The sequence below is a fragment of the Oncorhynchus nerka genome, linkage group LG16, assembly GCF_034236695.1.
Source record: "Oncorhynchus nerka isolate Pitt River linkage group LG16, Oner_Uvic_2.0, whole genome shotgun sequence".
NCBI classification, from domain to species: domain Eukaryota; kingdom Metazoa; phylum Chordata; class Actinopteri; order Salmoniformes; family Salmonidae; genus Oncorhynchus; species Oncorhynchus nerka.
Window position 1 is genome coordinate 24,112,014 of NC_088411.1, and position 20,907 is coordinate 24,132,920.

The following is a 20,907-nucleotide window of genomic DNA, read 5'->3' on the forward strand; positions in this document are numbered from 1 at the left end:
TTTTGATGTGCAAAGATTCCCTATTGTAAATGTTTTACATTTTACATTTTCATACTCTGACATTGACAATTCCATATTATGTTCATGTTTTCACATTGAAATTCAAAAGATGGAACTTAGAACGTGGTAAAATATATACTTTTTTATTTATTTCTTCATACAAAGAAATAGTATGAATGTTCAGTATTGAATTATCTAGAAACATCTGTTCCATTTTGCTCTTTCACTGTGTAAAATTAATTCATTTGATGTACATGATACCACAAAATACTTGATTTACATGTTCTTTTTCATTTTTTATACATACACAATCTGCTAAACATCTAAGTTTTAACCATATTATATGCGGATGGGAATAAGACAAACATCACTAACATTTGTAGAGCTCTAAAAGGGTTGAATAAAAGTCAACCAGAATGGATGCAGCCGCGTGGACCATGACCATGAGTGCACATTTTTAAGATAGAATGCGTCCCAAATGAAACCCTATTCCCAATAAAAGTGCACTACTTTTGACCAGATCCCTAAAGGCCCTGGTCAAAAGTAGTGCAGTAAATAGGGAATAGAGTGCCATTTGGGACGTAACCCTTTTCTCTTAGTAACATGACCAAGATCAGAATTCAAGTGCATTAGGGGAGACCGGAGGCAAATGTAACAGGGGGTAACTGCCCCAGCCTCCCCTAATCCAGCCATTACAGGGAGAAAGATCAACATTATTCCAATTCAGAATGTGATAGCTTGTATTCACATGGTTTCCCTGCTCTATATAAAGACCATTTTAAATGCTTTCCACAACCATTGCACTATAAGGAGAGAAGGAGAGATTGAGGCGTTATCCATATAGGCATGATAATTGAAAATAAGTGTCAATTCCTTGGTGGAAAAAAGCCACTATATGTGAATAAGGGACAGTACAATGTTAGGACAAGCCCTACCATCCACCTACCATCCACTAGTTTGAGGTAAAAACCATGGGCCCTGGTCACGAGTAATACACTATGGGGTGTAGGGTACCATTTGAGAAGCAGAATCAGCCCTCTTATCCTCTAAAGAGCAGAGTATGACTTTGAAGTAGACACTACCTGCGAGGGTATGGGCCAGCATGTACATCGCTGAATGATAACGCCAGACTGTCTCTTGCATATCAAGAATTCAGACAGAAAGACAAACAATAACAAAGAAGCATTGAGAAAAACAAAGAACAAAAAACAGAAAAGCTCAAAAGATAAAGATAGTGACTCAAGCTAGAGTGTAGCCTAGGTAACTTGTTATCTGAGCTCCATACTCTGAAAAAGTATTTTTTTGGCAACAAGTAGGAGCGAATTGAGATCCAATATGAAACTATGAAAGAAACAATGTTAGGATGACGGGTTGAATAAGGCAAACTATATAGACCATAGACATACCATAATGAAGTCTTACCATGACAACAGTGATGTTCTGTATCTTTGCCCGAGGCCGGTCTCGCAGAGAGTACTTCAGAAACTCTCCCTTTGATCTGTGTAGGCGCTCCAAATGGCACCCTACTCCCTACATAGTCCACTACTTTAGACCAAGGCTCAAAAGTATTGTCATTTGACATCTGGTAAAAAGCAGTGCACCATATAGGGAATAGGGTGCCATTTAGGACGTACTTCAAGATCTGATCTGAGGCCTGACGATCCTGTTTGAGGATGATGTGTTCCAGTGAAGCAGAGCGCTCAGTGGTTTTTCTATCATCTCTATCGTTATGCTCTGTATCAGACCGATGTATAGGCCACTGCTAGCTCCTACCTCAACTCAGGCCAAGCGCTTGCACTGTGTCCCAGATGGCACCCTATTTCCTGTATATTGCACCCTATTTCCTGTATATTGCACCCTATTTCCTGTATATTGCGTTACTTTTGAGCAAGGTCACTGGGCTCTGGTCAAAAGCAGTGCACTTTATAGGGAATGAGTGTGCCAATTGGGATGCATTCAAGGACAATACTACAGTCCTCCCCTGACCCAGAGTGTCCTCCCCTCTCTGTCTCTTCGACAAATCAAACGTCTCTCAGAGCTAATTTAATTGGGACTTTGTATGACCTTTGGCTCTGAGCCAACAGTGTCTTGTAATGAGAGCAAGAGTATAGTGTAGAGGAGACCTGAATCGATGGACCTCAGTAACGTTATTCCATTAGCATCATGTCAACATGGAGCCCTATCAAAGTGATGCAGTCAGAAATAGGATTTAGGCCTTTGGTGGATTCATTAGAACAGGCTGTAGGAGCCCTACAAGAGGGAGGCCAGACGTACCCTTTAACCATGTCTGACACAATGAGGAGCAATTAGGCCAATTGATCCACCTGTTATTGAATGAAAGGGAAATCAGATCAGCTGGTTAGGCCAATGACAGGGCAGGAGATCAGCTGGTTTGACCAATGGGACGGTAGAATAATGGGATGTGGATGGGGGTAACTCACAATATGAAGCACAACATTTTGAATGGATGGAACAGAAACTCATAGGGGTAACTAGACAAGGAACAATGTGTGTGTGGGGGGGTTAATTATGGCTATTGAACGTGAAAGTGATTATGAATGTTTAAATCAGAATGCACATGAATGGGTTTTTCATCACTGTTCTGTGAACACTATACCTGTGAAATGGTGCCTTTATCAATATCCTTATATTCTTATTTCAGTTACCAATTATTACTTATCTGCTTTTTAATTCTACTGAGTTGACATGAGGGACCATTTTAACTCTGCTGAGTTGACATGAGGGACCATTTTAACTCTACTGAGTTGACATGAGGGACCATTTTAACTGTGCTGAGTTGACATGAGGGACCATTTTAAATCTACTGAGTTGACATGAGGGACCATTTTAACTGTGCTGAGTTGACATGAGGGACCATTATAAATCTACTGAGTTGACATGAGGGACCATTTTAACTCTACTGAGTTGACTTGAGGGACCATTTTAACTGTGCTGAGTTGACATGAGGGACCATTTTAACTGTGCTGAGTTGACATGAGGGACCATTTTAACTCTACTGGAGTTGACATGAGGGACCTTTTTAACTGTGCTGAGTTGACATGAGGGACCATTTTAACTGTGCTGAGTTGACATGAGGGACCATTTTAAATCATTTTAACTGAGTTGACTGAGTTGACATGAGGGACCATTTTAACTCTACTGAGTTTAGGGACCATTTTAACTCTACTGAGTTTGACTGAGTTGACATGAGGGACCATTTTGAGGGACCATTTTCTGCTGAGTTTGAGGGACCATTTTAACTCTGCTGAGTTGACATGAGGGACCATTTTAACTCTGCTGAGTTGACATGAGGGACCATTTTAACTCTGCTGAGTTGACATGAGGGACCATTTTAACTCTGCTGAGTTGACATGAGGGACCATTTTAACTCTGCTGAGTTGACATGAGGGACCATTTTAACTCTACTGAGTTGACATGAGGGACCATTTTAACTCTGCTGAGTTGACATGAGGGACCATTAAGGGAAGAATAAAGAAACAAAATAAAATGTGGAATGTAAAAATAAAAAAACTAGGAAATAAATGTGGGCCAGATGCTATGTATGTACAATATGGTTAGGCAGCTTAGTGAATTAATTGCTTAGAAATAAAAATAAATTATTATAAAATAGATTTCTGTACATTTTACATATATATATAGCAATATCTCGCATGTCTTTTTTTTGCCATTCATTGAATTACAGAGAGAGAAAAAAAAACAGGTGTCTTCCCAAATTCACATCCATCAATCCCAACCAAAGTTATGTCCTGTCATCTGGTAGAACTTCATGTTGAAAGGTCTGTAGAAGTCCCGTAGCCTCTGCACCACCTCAGGGTGGATGTTGGGGTGGGTCCGCCCTTTGGTTTTGCCCAGGCAGTGGGGCTTGCTGCTGCCCTCAGCCTTCTTGAGGCAGGGGAAGCCCTTGGTCTGGTTGAAGTAGAAGTGTTTGTCTGTGATGATCCTCTTGAGTCCCAGGAAGTCCTGCACCCGGCCCAGCTCTCCGGCCGGGTCGCTGATCAGACGCTCTCCGCTCACAAACAGGATCTGACCCATGGGGAAGTACTGCAGCCAGTTGTCCAGGTGCTTGGCATAGATGCCGATCTGGATGGCGCTCCAGGATGTGTCGATGAGCCCCGTAGTCCTGTTTTTGAAGGTCAGGCTCTCAAAGGTGGGAATATCAGGGTTCTTAGACAGCGTCTGTGTGTAGTCAGAGATGGCCCTGGTGACGGGGTCCCGCACCACCACAATAAGCTTGGTGTCCCGGGACATGGCGGAGATCCGGGCCGGGGCCTCTCTGGTCACAAAGTAGCTGGGGGTCTTCTCCATGGTGATCTGGCCCTCCAGGGTCTTGGGCATCAGCTCCCTGAGGAGAAGAAAAGAGGACCGTGTTAGAAGAAAATCTATCACTCATGACTCTTAGAACTAGGAACTATTACATTTTTAAAGCAGCCAGAAATACACTTTGCTTGAGAGAGAGGGGGGCTAGGAGAGAGAGAGAAAGAGAGAGAGGGGAGGGAGAGAGAGGGGGTAGGGAGAGAGAAAGGAAAAGAGAGAGTGGGAGGGAGGGAGGGGGAGGGAGGGAGGGAGAGGGAGGGAGGGAGGGAGGGAGGGAGAGAGAGAGGAGAGAGAGAGAGAGAGAGAGAGAGAGAGAGAGAGAGAGAGAGTGGTTAGGAGGAGAATCTTGCATAATGTAATCTATCTTGCATAATGTAATCAACCAGATGGAGAGCATTGTGTTCTACAATCAATGAGTCAGTGAGTCAGTTAGTGTAGGCCGCTTGGCCTTATTACAGGGCTCCCAACCTATTACTATAGGCAGCCTTCCAACATAAACACCACTCACTAAAAACATACACACAGGCTAGAGGCCCTCACATCGCTTGTAGTCATACAGCTATGTTCCTCAGTAAATATCCACCTACAAGAAAATTCTGTGTAGCGTAGAATTTACAATCAAATTCTACGGAGAACCATTTTTTCTATTAAACCTGGGCTATTTCATCATCTGATCAACAGCACAGAGAAGTGCACTGTCTCATCCCTCCTGTCTGTCTCTTCTGGCTCTGCCAACCACCCTAATGGTCCAGTGAGGCTGGGCTTAAATCTTAATCCACCCTGCCTCTTTACACCATTAACCGCTTAGGCAGCAAAGCACAGCCTAATTTGCCTTTCACTGATTTAGCTAGAGCTCTCTGTGGCGTGCCCATGGCGGAGTGCTTCAACAATAAGCCCTCGAGCTGTCTGAAAGGAGACTCAACATGTTTCACTTTACCCAATGTTTCTAACAGGACCAGGGCCAGCCAGTACGGCTGTGGTAGAGGGAGTGAGACGTATCAGTTACATACTGAACCTATGATCAAGAGGCATTTGAATGAAAAGTGAACATGTTCTCCGCTGCCAAGATGGTTTCGGGTTTCAGAAATGGTGGACAATCATAGAGAGTGGATTATGGCGAGGCAATAAGAGGGGCTTTGACGGACACCGGGACACGGATCCCCTTTCCCTCCCTGGCGGAGAGCCCCTGGAGCCTCTGGCAGGAAACCCTGTACGTCTCTGATGTCTTCATGTGATTCTGGTTCTGATACTCGCTAGCTGGAGGTAAGGGGTACTATTAAAAACCGAAGATTACAGGAACTTGCACTCGTCTGTGCTTAGGCACACTCCTTAACACACACATGCACACACAGTCTTGATACATACAACCCTGCAGGACACATATGTAGAAATACACACTAGAATACTGATACTATCTTGCTTGAACCCCAGTGCAAACAAGGCAGACAGTTAGTGAGAAAGCAAGGAGGAGGAAGATAGTAAGAGAGAGAGAGAAAGAAAGACAGATAGAGGAAGGAGAGAGAGAGAGAGAGAGAGAGAGAGAGAGAGAGAGAGAGGCAGAGAGAGAGAGAAAGAGAGAGAGAGAGAGATAACCCAGGCAGACAGGCTATCAGGGTGCACACAGAGATAAGGGTTCCCGTTAGCCTATTGTCCCCTATGTAGCAGGCTGTGTTGTTGTGCAGGGCCAGAGTTACACAACCATTGTAAAAAAAATCTGTCCCTGCACTGTGTAATCCCACCGTGAGTGTTTACACACCATGTCTGCTGTAAGAGGCACTGGGGCTGCCATATAGACCTAGGCTTACCATTCTTTGTCCTACAGTTCCTTCAGTTCTATGTCCTCCTCAGTTCTGCTCTAGAATCTAGTTCATGTAAAACTACTACACCTCATGGTTAATTCATTGACATGTACTACTGGCTGGCTCTCCTTTAATGCACTAGTGGTCACGTTTTATAGTGGAAATTGTGATGTGAGTAAAAAATTGCTTTCTGAGAGAGCGAGCGAGAGAGAGAGAGAGAGAGAGAGAGAGAGAGAGAGAGAGAGAGAGAGAGAGAGAGAGAGAGAGAGAGAGAGAGAGGGAGAGAGAGAGAAAGAGAGAGAGAGAGAGAGAGAGAGAGAGAGAGAGAGAGAGAGAGAGAGAGAGAGAGAGAGAGAGAGAGAGAGAGAGGAAATTAAGGAGAGAAAGCCCAGGGTGATGTGGGGTAACTAATGAAATGGTTCATGGACATTTCTTGACAGATATGTATGTGTAGTAGCAACAGAGTCTTTCAAGAGCCAGCCAGTGATCTAATTAGGATCATATCAGCTTGATTGCTGACACAGAAGAGGAGAAGGGAGCAGGGAAAAGAGAACCAAGGCTTCTTCCAAAAGCTCATTAACTGCCTATTGAAATCAAAACAGGGAGATGCACCGAATCTCTCTGCAAGAGCATGACAGATCTCTCCTTAAGCAAAACCATTATTAGATAGAGAAGAAAGGAGTGTAAGCCAAACAGACTGATTATACACACACACACACACACACACACACACACACACACACACACACACACACAAGCACACACACATACACACGGAGGCACGCATGCAGGAAGAAAGCAGTGCAAGCAAACACATGCACACACACACACACGCACAAACATTTGCACACAAACACACGCATGCTCACACACATACTACTGTTTCTTCAAGAGCGTTGATCCCACTTAAAGTGTTTACACAGGCTTCTCGAATGTCTTCAAGGAATATAAACCAAACATGTCAGCCTTAAAATACAAAGCATTAGTCACTAATTCTCTCTAGAAATAATGGTGATACTGCAGGCAACCTTTTTGTATTATGTAGTGCTAACATGCTGCATAAAGTCCCTAGAAGCAAACCAACACAGAACCAGCACACAGCTCTCCTTCTAATCCGATTTCTAAGTGACAATGGGGCCTGGCGATAGGGAGGGATAGGGAGGGAGATCGAGGTAGAATGTGCATGCTGATAGATTATGGTGATCCTAGCTCAGGGAATCCCTCTTGTGATTCAAGTGTAGGGGGTTGGGATGGAGGGAGGGAGGGAGAGGGTGAAAGGAGGGTAGAGCTGGACAGAGAGAGAGGGAGCGGGAAGACGAGACCCTCTAAACAGACCTGCCAAATCCACCACAAGAGAAGAAGAGAAGGCCTTCAATAAAAACCTCCCCCTCTGACTTTACCCACTTCTCTCTGAGAAGGGGGAGTAGAACAAAAGAGAAGAGGAGGAGGGGGCTCAGTTCAGTGGGAAGAGTAGGTCTTGGGAGGAACAATGCCTATTATGCTCTGTTTTGATTTATGAGGTAGTGCTTTTAAAGGTTCTGTCAGCAAACAGGCAATTCTGTGACAACGAGACCCTCTTTTTCCCTGCTTTCCTTTCAAATCGAGAGCATTGTCCTTTGGCGGCGGGGTGAACGAGGCAGTGGCCGGGCCATCGGGGCGGGGGTAAGGACTGGGGTAAGGGTGGAGGGGTGAGGTGGGGGGCTAGGTGCCTATTGAGGACTGATTGGAAGCACTTCTCGATCACTCTCAGCTTTGAGTGAGAGGAGCTTTTGGAGAGCTCTAGAGTGGAACGTGTGCCTAGAGATTGTCCCCTGGAACACTCAGCTGCCCCCCCTAAAGACTCCAGAAGTTCCACAAGCTCTAGGGGCCTTCCACTGCCTCCACTCCTCTCTGCTCAATGACACATGGGACAAATGTCTTCCCTCTAAGAAACCAACATCCATTAACGTTGTTGGTTCCTTACAATACATAACGACGCGCAGTGAATTTCCGGCGCCGACAGAGATGGCCGCCTCGCTTCGCGTTCCTAGGAAACTATGCAGTTTTTTGTTTTTTTACGTGTTATTTCTTACATTAGTACCCCAGGTCATCTTAGGTTTCATTACATACAGTCGAGAAGAACTACTGAATATAAGATCAGCGTCAACTCACCATCAGTACGACCAAGAATATGTTTTCCGCGACGCGGATCCTGTGTTCTGCCTTACAAACAGGACAACGGAATGGATCGCATGCAGCGACCCAAGAAAACGACTCCGAAAAAGAGGGAAACGTAGCGGTCTTCTGGTCAGACTCCGGACAAGGGCACATCACGCACCACTCCCGAGCATTCTTCTTGCCAATGTCCAGTCTCTTGACAACAAGGTTGATGAAATCCGAGCAAGGGTAGCATTCCAGAGGGACATCAGAGACTGCAATGTTCTCTGCTTCACGGAAACATGGCTTACTGGGAAGACGCTATCCGATGCGGTGCAGCCAACGGGTTTCTCCACGCATCGCGCCGACAGAAACAAACATCTTTCTGGTAAGAAGAGCGGCGGGCGTATGCCTCATGACTAACAAGACATGGTGTGATGAAGGAAACATACAGGAACTCAAATCCTTCTGTTCACCTGATTTAGAATTCCTCACAATCAAATGTAGACCGCATTATCTTCCAAGAGAATTCTCTTCGATTATAATCACAGCCGTATATATCCCCCCCAAGCAGACACATCGATGGCTCTGAACGAACTTTATTTAACTCTTTGCAAACTTGAAACCATTTATCCGGAGGCTGCATTCATTGTAGCTGGGGATTTTAACAAAGCTAATCTGAAAACAAGACTCCCTAAATTTTATCAGCATATCGATTGCGCAACCAGGGGTGGTAAAACCTTGGATCATTGTTACTCTAACTTCCGCGACGCATATAAGGCCCTGCCCCGCCCCCTTTCGGAAAAGCTGACCACGACTCCATTTTGTTGATCCCTGCCTACAGGCAGAAACTTAAACAAGAGGCTCCCACGCTGAGGTCTGTCCAACGCTGGTCAGACCAAGCTGACTCCACACTCCAAGACTGCTTCCATCACGTGGACTGGGACATGTTTCGTATTGCGTCAGATGAAAATATTGACGAATACGCTGATTCGGTGTGCGAGTTCATTAGAACGTGCGTCGAAGATGTCGTTCCCATAGCAACGATAAAAACATTCCCAAACCAGAAACCGTGGATTGATGGCAGCATTCGCGTGAAACTGAAAGCGCGAACCACTGCTTTTAATCAGGGCAAGGTGTCTGGTAACATGTCCGAATATAAACAATGCAGCTATTCCCTCCGCAAGGCTATTAAACAAGCTAAGCGTCAGTACAGGGACAAAGTGGAATCTCAATTCAATGGCTCAGACACAAGAGGCATGTGGCAGGGTCTACAGTCAATCACGGACTACAAGAAGAAACCCAGCCCAGTCACGGACCAGGATGTCTTGCTCCCAGGCAGACTAAATAACTTTTTGCCCGCTTTGAGGACAATACAGTGCCACTGACACGGCCTGCAACGAAAACATGTGGTCTCTCCTTCACTGCAGCCGAGGTGAGTAAGACATTTAAACGTGTTAACCCTCGCAAGGCTGCAGGCCCAGACGGCATCCCCAGCCGCGCCCTCAGAGCATGCGCAGACCAGCTGGCCGGTGTGTTTACGGACATATTCAATCAATCCCTATACCAGTCTGCTGTTCCCACATGCTTCAAGAGGGCCACCATTGTTCCTGTTCCCAAAGAAAGCTAAGGTAACTGAGCTAAACGACTACCGCCCCGTAGCACTCACTTCCGTCATCATGAAGTGCTTTGAGAGACTAGTCAAGGACCATATCACCTCCACCCTACCTGACACCCTAGACCCACTCCAATTTGCTTACCGCCCAAATAGGTCCACAGACGATGCAATCTCAACCACACTGCACACTGCCCTAACCCACCTGGACAAGAGGAATACCTATGTGAGAATGCTGTTCATCGACTACAGCTCGGCATTCAACACCATAGTACCCTCCAAGCTCGTCATCAAGCTCGAGACCCTGGGTCTCGACCCCGCCCTGTGCAACTGGGTACTGGACTTCCTGACGGGCCGCCCCCAGGTGGTGAGGGTAGGCAACAACATCTCCTCCCCGCTGATCCTCAACACGGGGCCCCACAAGGGTGCGTTCTGAGCCCTCTCCTGTACTCCCTGTTCACCCACGACTGCGTGGCCACGCACGCTCCAACTCAATCATCAAGTTTGCGGACGACACAACAGTGGTAGGCTTGATTACCAACAACGACGAGACGGCCTACAGGGAGGAGGTGAGGGCCCTCGGAGTGTGGTGTCAGGAAAATAACCTCACACTCAACGTCAACAAAACTAAGGAGATGATTGTGGACTTCAGGAAACAGCAGAGGGAACACCCCCTATCCACATCGATGGAACAGTAGTGGAGAGGGTAGCAAGTTTTAAGTTCCTCGGCATACACATCACAGACAAACTGAATTGGTCCACTCACACTGACAGCGTCGTGAAGAAGGCGCAGCAGCGCCTCTTCAACCTCAGGAGGCTGAAGAAATTCGGCTTGTCACCAAAAGCACTCACGAACTTCTACAGATGCACAATCGAGAGCATCCTGGCGGGCTGTATCACTGCCTGGTACGGCAACTGCTCCGCCCTCAACCGTAAGGCTCTCCAGAGGGTAGTGAGGTCTGCACAACGCATCACCGGGGGCAAACTACCTGCCCTCCAGGACACCTACACCACCCGATGTTACAGGAAGGCCATAAAGATCATCAAGGACATCAACCACCCGAACCACTGCCTGTTCACCCCGCTATCATCCAGAAGGCGAGGTCAGTACAGGTGCATCAAAGCTGGGACTGAGAGACTGAAAAACAGCTTCTATCTCAAGGCTATCAGACTGTTAAACAGCCACCATTGAGTGGCTGCTGCCAACACACTGTCATTGACACTGACCCAACTCCAGCCACTTTAATAATGGGAATTGATGGGAAATGATGTAAATATATCACTAGCCACTTTAAACAATGCTACCTTATATAATGTTACTTACCCTACATTATTCATCTCATATGCATACGTATATACTGTACTCTACATCATCGACTGCATCCTTATGTAATACATGTATCACTAGCCACTTTAACTATGCCACTTTGTTTACTTTGTCTACATACTCATCTCATATGTATATACTGTACTCGATACCATCTACTGTATGCTGCTCTGTACCATCACTCACTCATATATCCTTATGTACATATTCTTTATCCCCTAACACTGTGTATAAGACAGTAGTTTTAGAATTGTTAGTTAGATTACTTGTTGGTTATCACTGCATTGTCGGAACTAGAAGCACAAGCATTTCGCTACACTCGCATTAACATCTGCTAACCATGTGTATGTGACAAATAAAATTTGATTTGATTTGATTTGATTTGACTTAAAGATGCACTCCAGGATCTTAAGCACAACAAATTCGTAACATACAGTACGAATTTGATTCGTAACATACCATACAAATAAAAATAAACACATCATACGAAATGAATGACGTAGTACACAATTTGATGACGTAGTACTCAATTTGATGACGTAGTACTCAAAAAACAGGGACACTTTTGGCTCATGAGCACCACTTTCAAAACTACTGGCTGAAATTATGCAAACGTTTGAGAGTGTATTACGATATTCCAAAAATATTAGATATCTTAAAATTGCATGACAGACATTTACCATTAGGGTGAACTGCCCTTGCTCTTCACATCGGAACACACAACAAAATGCCAGGTTTCCTTTCTAGAACTGAGGATGTTCAAAAAGCAGGACTTTACAAAGCGGTTCAGCTGCTGGTTCTACTCCTTTCTCTCTCTCTTTCCTTCTCTCTCCCCCTCTCCTTTTCTCCCCTTTCTCTATCTCTCCCCTCTCTCTATCTCTCCCCTTTCTCTCTCTCTCTGTCCTCCGTCGAAGGGTTTTCTTTCCAAGTTGAAAGGGACGCCAAACAGCGATAAGACACAAAGCAGAAGCCCTCTTTGCATGCCAACTTCAAACGGGGGACTGAAGTGGCCCTGTGGCCTGCGTTTAACGGCCCACATCCCATCATAGATACAGTAAACACACTCGCACGCGCACGCGCACACACACGCACGCACACACACACGCGTGCACGCACACGCACGCACACACACACACACGCGCACACACACACACGCACGCACGCACGCACACACGCACACACAAACACACACACACACACACACACACAGAGAAATGCAGACAAGACAGGGGTTATTTCTGTCTCTCTATCTTCTGTCACGTTTGATTGGACGATAAGAGGCTGCCTCTGTTTCCATTGAACGAATGCATCTGTAACAGCCGCAACAAAATGACCATCGGTCTGTTTAATTGACAGAGGAGAGAAAAGTTGCCTTGTTATGGTGTTCCCTATATGATACAGGTGGCATTGGTTGTATGTCACTGCGTGTAAAGTCTTTGTTACTCAAGGTGTCTATCCCTTGTAGGATCATTTGTGTGAAGGCAAATCAAGAGAGATAGTTCTTGTCCACTAGGGACAGGAGAGACTGATGCACACCTTAAGTTGTTGATTAGACCTGCTCCCCATAGAGATAACACCAACACAAGACACACACAAACAGCTTAGGTTCTAAGTAGCTGTAGAGCTGTTTAAATTAACCCGAAGACCCAAAGTCAAAACAAATCAAAGCTAATCGCCCAATAATTTCCAGACTTTGAGTACTAAAGCTAGGTGATAGCTAAGACAGTCTACTCTCCATGTGATTCACCTCAAGATGGCTCACCAACGCTGAGTCACCTATCCAGGCTGTATCACATCTGGCCGGGATTGGGAGTCCCATAGGGTGGTACACAATTGGCCCAGTGTCGTCCGGGTTTGGTCTGGGTAGGCCGTCAATGTAAATAAGAATTTGTTCTTAACTGACTTGCCTAGTTAAAGAAAATAACATTTAAAAAAAATATATAATCAAATAATTATAATTATTCTCAGAATTCTACTGTTGCAGCTTATCAGGTGAAAAACTTCTGCCCATTTAGAGCACTGAGTCGTCCCACTTGGTAATAGTTCTTTGTAATGCTTTCTGAACTTATTAATTACTTCCTGGATAGCCACTACAAACACTTACCTCCTCTCCCAATACTCTATAGGCTATTGATCAGTAGCAGTCCCCAAACCGCTCAGAGACCAGCCTGGAGATCTGAGAGAAGCTAAGTGACACTTCACAGGAGGAGACAGGGAGAGATGGAGGAAATGAAGGAAAGAAGCACTTGAAAGACTCTCTTTCTTTTCTTCCAACCTCTCACCCAAGGTCTTCAGATGAACGGGAGTAGAGGAGAGATGTGGCTACAAAGTCGTCGGCTAAAAAACAAAGACTCTTCTGCGGTGTAAGATAGACATCTTCAGGCCCACTTGTTCCTTGATTGGCCACAAAGTTTGGAGGTTTAACCCCTGTTCTCGACAACTGGCTGGCTAGCAATTAAGTCTGCGCTTAAAGTGGTCTATTGAGTACTCTATTGAGTACTCTATTGGAGCCCCTCCCTCTGTTCTGAATGCGTACGAGATACTCATTCTGCATAGTTAGACTGGTTGTTTCCAAAAACACCATTTATCAATGCTAGGATGATGAAGGATCCATTCAACAATGGAAAGTATATTTTATTCCAAGTCTAATTTGAACAAATTCAACAGCTTGTGAATCTCTGACTGGTGAATAAGCACATTATGAAGCCTCTATAGGGGGCTGAAAGTAATGTACTACACTCTGTTTGTAATTGTCCAGCAGGAGAAGATAGTCTGTCTATGAAATGGGATTGAAATATAAACACACACACCCATACTGTGGATGCCACAGACTGAGCAGACAGGCAGGCATGCACAACACTCCTGGCCCACTACATACATATTCCCAAAGCAGTGTTGAGACACACACACAGAAGCCAGACATTATGAAATATACCCCACTGAGCCCAGAGTATTTAACCGCAGAGCAAGGCTTTGGCTATAAATTCAAAAATAATAAAGTGACGGTTTATGGCAGAGGCACTAGATCCATACTGAGAGAGTGGGAGGAGTGGAGAGTAGGGGAGAGGGCTGGATGGTAGGTTCTGGTATGTGGCCACTTAAGAGTTTCCTGACAGCTCATTTCCTGTATGAAAAGATCCAGGGATCTCCTCTTAACCTAAGGGCCAGGAGTGAATGTGCATGTGTGCATTCTCTTGATTGTGTGTGTGTGCATGTGACTGTTTGTTAGTAAATAACTCATGCTGACTGTGGGATGAATCCTATTTGATACTAAAGGACCATTAAGCCTTGAGAAGAAGCCCCTCTTCAGATTGTCAGGGTGCTTTCCATCCAGGCCTGGAGTTACACATTAACAGACCTCACTGAATAAATGGAGCCACTGGATCTCTGTAAGATGTCGGGTTGGATACACACATGTACACACACAAACACACAGACACACACACTGATGGAGCGTGGAAGCCCCTGGAAGAGGCCGTCTGAGCTGTCTACTGAAGAGGGGAGATGAATAATGTAGATAGGCGAATCGTCCCAGACACACTGACCTGGGTAGCTGAGCCCAGCCTCTCTCAACCCTCTATCGTCTTTCAGGAGGCAGACACTCAGAGCATCCCATTTAAATAATATTATTTTGGCTTCAACGTTAACAAACAGTTAACCTAAATGGCCCCATACATCACTGTACTCACTGGGAGAAATATGCCATCTTATAAAAAAATGTTTTACTGCTAGTGTCTGTGTGAGTTTGGCCCAGGCCATGCGGTTTGGTTTGGTCCAACTCCATGGTTTTAGTTTAGGCTAAGGACCAGCCTGGTTCTTGGAGGGAACATCGGACACCAGCAGAGAAGAGTAAATAAACAGAAACTAAACGACCCATACAGAGTTAGGTATTGTATGTCAGGCAAAGTGTCAAAACGACACGCCAACACTGTACTACTGTAACCGCCAGCTTCAGATACTTGGATGCATTCCAAATGGCACCCTATTCCCTTTATAATGCACCTCTTTTGATCATGGACTGCTCAGAAGCAGTGCACTATAAAGGGAATAGTGTGCCATTTGGAATCTCTGTTTTTGAACTGAAAACACTTAAATGAGGTTAGAGTGCTCCAGAAACCTCTCTCACAACCACAGTGGTTCCTTTGTGATGGGTTACCATCCCTGCAGCATTGACACACACAAATCACTCAATTCTATAACTCACGATTTGCTACACGGTCTGTTTTGGGTTTATTTGTTGCTATTCAGTACCTCTGAAAAGACAAATAACAGTGGGAATGTGACATCTTTCTGCTTGGAGGGCCCGCATCGAGGTACATGCCTGTGGCCATGCAAGCTGAGCGGAATTACTGAGTGTTAATAACAAGACCATGGTGCAAGGAGAGGCAGCTCTCCATGTGGTATAAATAAAACAGTTAAGATGGTGGGGAACAGGGTGGCGGGGGGTGGGGGGGTGAGGGGTAGAAAGTGCTGCCTTCACTTCCTCCTCTCATGCTTTACACATTCTGTCCACCGAGGTTATGTACCAAATAGCATTCTATTCCCTATGTAGGGCACTTCTTTTGACCAGGGGCCATAGGGCTCTAGTCAAATACGTAGTGCACTACATTGGGAATATTATAGACCCTGGTCATAAGTAGTGAACTACATAGGGGGATGCCATAGGGAATAGGATGCCACTTGGGATGCAACCCTAGTCCCTACCCTGAACTGCTGCCATTTTCAGTAGTACTTTCCACTGAAGAGGGAGGAATGAAGACTAGCTATGCCAAAAGGGTCATTGTATTTCACAATTCCTTTTAGAATGACAACGCGACACCTCAACACTTGGATTGACGAGATACAACACAAGGTGTACACTTCGGGAGTGGGCCATGACAACAAGTACATCTACTCTGGGCACACAGGGTTCCACTGCAGGTACACACACATAAACACTAGCTGTAATCCAGTGCTGGGTCTGTATTATATATATTTTTAATTTAACCTTTATTTAAGTAGGCAAGTCAGTTAAGAACAAAATTTTATTTACAATGATGGGTTACCCGGAAGACGCTGGGCCAATTGTGCGCCGCCCTAATGTACTCCCAATCACGGCCAGATGTGATACAGCCTGGATTTGAACCAGGGACTGTAGTGATGTCTCTTGCACTGAGATGCAGTGCCTTAGACCGCTGCAGCCACTCAGGAGCCCAACCCAGAGTTTGCTTAGTGCTGGTAATCCTCTGTGATCAGTGTGTTATGTTGTGTTTGCTGTGGGTGTTTGTTAAAGGTGTTAGCAGACCGCTGGTGACCCCTGAGGCAGCCACAAACTCCAGCATCGCCATCACCAGTCACCTTATAGACTCAGGCCTCATCAGTATCATGGAGTCGTTCAGATACAGCTCATTCAGATGTGTGTTTGCGTGCGTGCCGCACCAGAAGCAGTATTTGAAGGTATTTGACATGCTCCAAAGAACATTTTACTCTCTGATCTAGATACAGATAAGACTCTCTGATCTAGTACAGATATGACTCACCGATCTAGATACAGATATGACTCTCTGATCTAGATACAGATATGACTCTCTGATCTAGATACAGATATGACTCTCTGATCTAGATACAGATATGACTCTCTGATCTAGATACAGATAAGACTCTCTGATCTAGATACAGATATGACTCTCTGATCTAGATATAGATATGACTCTCTGATCTAGATATAGATATGACTCTCTGATCTAGATACAGATATTACTCTCTGATCTAGATACAGATATGACTCTCTGATCTAGATACAGATATTACTCTCTGATCTAGATACAGATATGACTCTCTGATCTAGATAGCTAGGATGAACAAAAGATAAAACGGACTATAGAAGAACATACATGTCACCACCACCATCCCCTATAGACACACACACATATATACAATACACATATAAACAGTTCCAGTCAAAGGTTTGGACACACCTACTGATTCAAGGGTTCTACACTTTAGAATAATAGTGAAGACATCAACACTATGAAATAACACATAGGGAATCATGTAGTAACCAAAAAGGTGTTGAACAAATCAAAAATCTATTTTTGATTTTTGATTCTTCAAAGTAGCCACCCTTTGCATCGATGGCAGCTTTGCCCACTCTTGGCATTCTCTCAACCAGCTTCACCTGGAATGCTTTTCCAACAGTCTTAAAGGAGTTACCACATATGTTGAGCACTTGTTGAGTGCTTTTCCTTCACTCTGTGATCCAACTCATCCCAAACCATCTCAATTGGGTTGAGGTCAGGTGATTGTGGAGGAGAGGTCAACTGATGCAGCACTCCATCACTCTTTTTCTTGGTCAAATAGCCACTACTAAGCCTGGAGATGTGTTTTGGGTCATTGTCCTGTTGAAAAACAAATGATAGTCCAACTATGCACAAACCAGATGCTGTGGTAGCCATTCTGATTGTGTGCCTTGAATTCTAAATAAATCACTGACTGTGTCACCAGCAAAGCATCCCCACACCATCACACCTCCTCCTCCATGCTTCACGGTGGGAACCACACATGCAGAGATCATCTGTTCACTTACTCTGTGTCTCACAAAGACACGGCGGTTGGAACCAAAATGTTCAAATTTGGACTCATCAGACCAAAGGACAGATTTCCACCGGTCTAATGACCATTGCTCGTGTTTCTTGGCCCAAGCAAGTCTCTCCTTTAGTAGTGGTTTCTTTGAAGGAATTCGACCATGGGCTAATTCATGCAATATTCTCTGAACAGTTGATGATGAGATGAAACAATTATTGGTCTGCAATTTCTGAGGCTGGTAACTCTAATGAACTTATCCTCTATGGCAGAAGTCCTGTGGGGATCTTCATGAGAGCCATTTTCATCATAGCACTTGATGGCTTTTGTGACTGCACTTGAAGAAATTTTCCGCATTGACTGACCTTCATGTCTTAAAGGAATGATGGATTGTCGTTTCTCTTTGCTTAAAACTGATTGGCTTAAACGCATTACGACGGAAAGAAATTCCACAAATTAACAAGGCACACCTGTTAATTGAAATGCATTCCAGGTGATGACCTCATGAAGCTGGATGAGAAAATGTCAAGAGTGTGCAAAGCTGTCATCAAGGCAAAGGGTGGCTACTTTGAAGACTCTCAGATATAAAATATATTTTTGTTTAACACTTTTTTGGTTACAACATTATTCCATTTGTGTTATTTCATAGTTTTAATGGCTTCACTATCATTGTACAATGTATAAAATTGTATAAATAAAGAAAAACCCTTGAATGAAAAGGTGTCCAAACTTTTGACTGTTACTATATATATATATATATATAGTAACAGTCAAAAGTATATTATATATATATATATATATATACAAAGCTGCTTTGCATCTTGTTTGAATTGCCTGTCATCCGTAACTGCCTGAGGACTTTTTGAAGGCAGGTGAGCTACAAAGAGGGGATTTCCTCCTGTCAGTCAGTGTACAAGGATCTATATTCGTGTTTGTGTGTTTGTGTGTTTGTGTGTGTGTGTGTGCATGTGTGCGTGCGTGCGTGTGTGCGTGTGTGTTTGTGTGTGTGTGTGTTTGTGTGTGTGCATGTGTGCGTGCGTGTGTGTGTGCGTGTGTGTGTGTGCGTGCGTGTGTGTGTGCGTGTGTGTTTTTGTGTGTGTGTGCGTGTGTGCGTGTGTGTGTGCGTGTGTGCGTGCGTGCGTGCGTGCGTGTGTGCGTGCGTGTGTGCGTGTGTGTTTGTGTGTGTGTGTGTGTGTGTTTGTGTGTGTGCGTGTGTGCGTGCGTGCGTGTGTGCGTGTGTGTGTGCGTGTGTGTGTGTGTACCATTACATGTCTCTCCTCCCTTATTCCCAGACAGTACAGCTGTGGTGTAGGTTAATGGTTTACAAAATCCTTAAGACAAGCCGTCTTTCTGGCTAACGTATAATTAGCAAAATTGTGTAGCGATAGTTCCAGTAGTGAAATTAAACTGTTCATTTGTGAGGAGAAGAATGACAGCAGTGTTGTTGTGTTCCTGCATCCTCAGGCAATTCTAAAGCTCTGTCTTGGATGATAGCCTAGATATTGTCTGCTTTGATATCTCAGTGCATCTCGAAGACAAGATAATTGCTGAAAGTACAGTGAGCGAGCTGGGACCCACGTTGTTAACCCTTTCTACTGCTGCTAGTTCAAGTTACCACCCAGCATTGATGTCCAAGGTGGAGTGCAATTTCAAGGTTTCATTATTTCATTTGGATGTCGGAGAAACGTTGGGAGCAAGATGACAAATGTTTTCACTGTCTCTAGCGAGGGCCTCATGGTTTGCAACGAAACTCTATCCACTCGCTCTCCATGCCAGAAAGACAAGTCGTTTGAGAGAAAAAAGAGAAAGAAGCAGATTTTAAAAAGACATTTGAGAAATGGGCCCTGCCAGGGAAATATGTCAGCCTTAGCCAGAACACTTCTTTGTTATTCTCCTTTTTGCTACTGTAGATATGAAAATCCAAATGTGTTGATTCTGTTGTTGCTAGCTATATTCATTAAAACATTTAAATAAATACATATACAGTACCAGTCAAAAGTTTGGAGACACCTACTCATTCAAAGGCTTTTCTTTATTTTTTCATTTTCTACACTGTAGAATAAAATTGAAGACATCAAAACTATGAAATAACACATGTGGAATCATGTAGTAACCAAAAAAGTGTTAAACAAATCAAAATCTATTTTAGATTTTTGATTCTTCAAAGTAGCCAACCTTTACATTGATGACAGCATTGCACACTCTTTGCATTCTCTCAACCAGCTTCACCTGGAATGCTTTTCCAACAGTCTTGAAGGAGTTACCACATATGCTGAGCACTTGTTGGCTGCTTTTCCTTCACTCTGCAGTCCAGCTCATCCCAAACCATCTCAATTGGGTTGAGGTCGGGTGATTGTGGAGGCCAGGTCATCTGATGCAGTACTCCATCACTCTCAGTGGTCAAATAGCCATTACACAGCCTGGAGGTGTGTTTTGGGTCATTGTCCTGTTGAAAAATGATGATAGTCCCACTAAGCGCACACCAGATGGGATAGCGTATCGCTGCCTAATGCTGTGGTAGCCATACTGGTTAAGTGCGCCTTGAATTCTAAATAAATGACTGACAGTGTCACCAGCAAAGCACCTCCACACCATCACACCTCCTCCTCCATGCTTCACGGTGGGAACCATACATGTGGAGATCATCTGTTCACTTACTCCGCGTCTCCCAAAGACACGGTGGTTGGAACCAAAAATCTCAAATTTGGACTCATCAGACCAAAGGACTGAGTTCCATCAGCCTAATGTCCATTTCTCGTGTTTCTTGGCCCAAGCACATCTCTTCTTCTTATGGTGTCCTGTAGTAGTGGTTTCTTTGCAGCAATTCGATCATGAAGGCCTGATTCACACAGTCTCCTCTGAACAGTTGATGTTGAGATGCATCCGTTACTTGAACTCTGTGAAGCATTTATTTGGCCTGCAATCTGAGGTGCAGTTAACTTTAATGAACTTATCCTTTGCAGCAGAGGTAACTGTAGGTCTTCCTTTCCTGTGGCAGTCCTCATGAGAGCCAGTTGTATCATAGCGCTTGACTGCACTTGAAGAAACATTCAAAGTTCTTGAAATTTCTCAGATTGACTGACCTTCATGTCTTAAAGTAATGATGGATTGTCATTTCCCTTTGCTTATTTGAG

General features: G+C 44.5%; 1 protein-coding gene across 1 annotated transcript in view; it reads right to left on the reverse strand.

Moving 5' to 3' along the window:
• Positions 1-3,250: 3,250 nt before the first annotated feature.
• The window catches only part of hs3st3b1b (heparan sulfate (glucosamine) 3-O-sulfotransferase 3B1b), a 29,639-nt gene continuing 11,982 nt past the window's right edge, over positions 3,251-20,907 (reverse strand). The window contains exon 2 of the mRNA XM_065002532.1: positions 3,251-4,363. Coding sequence (XP_064858604.1) covers positions 3,745-4,363 — 619 coding nt within the window. The 3' untranslated portion in view covers positions 3,251-3,744. The remainder of the gene's footprint in view (positions 4,364-20,907) is intronic.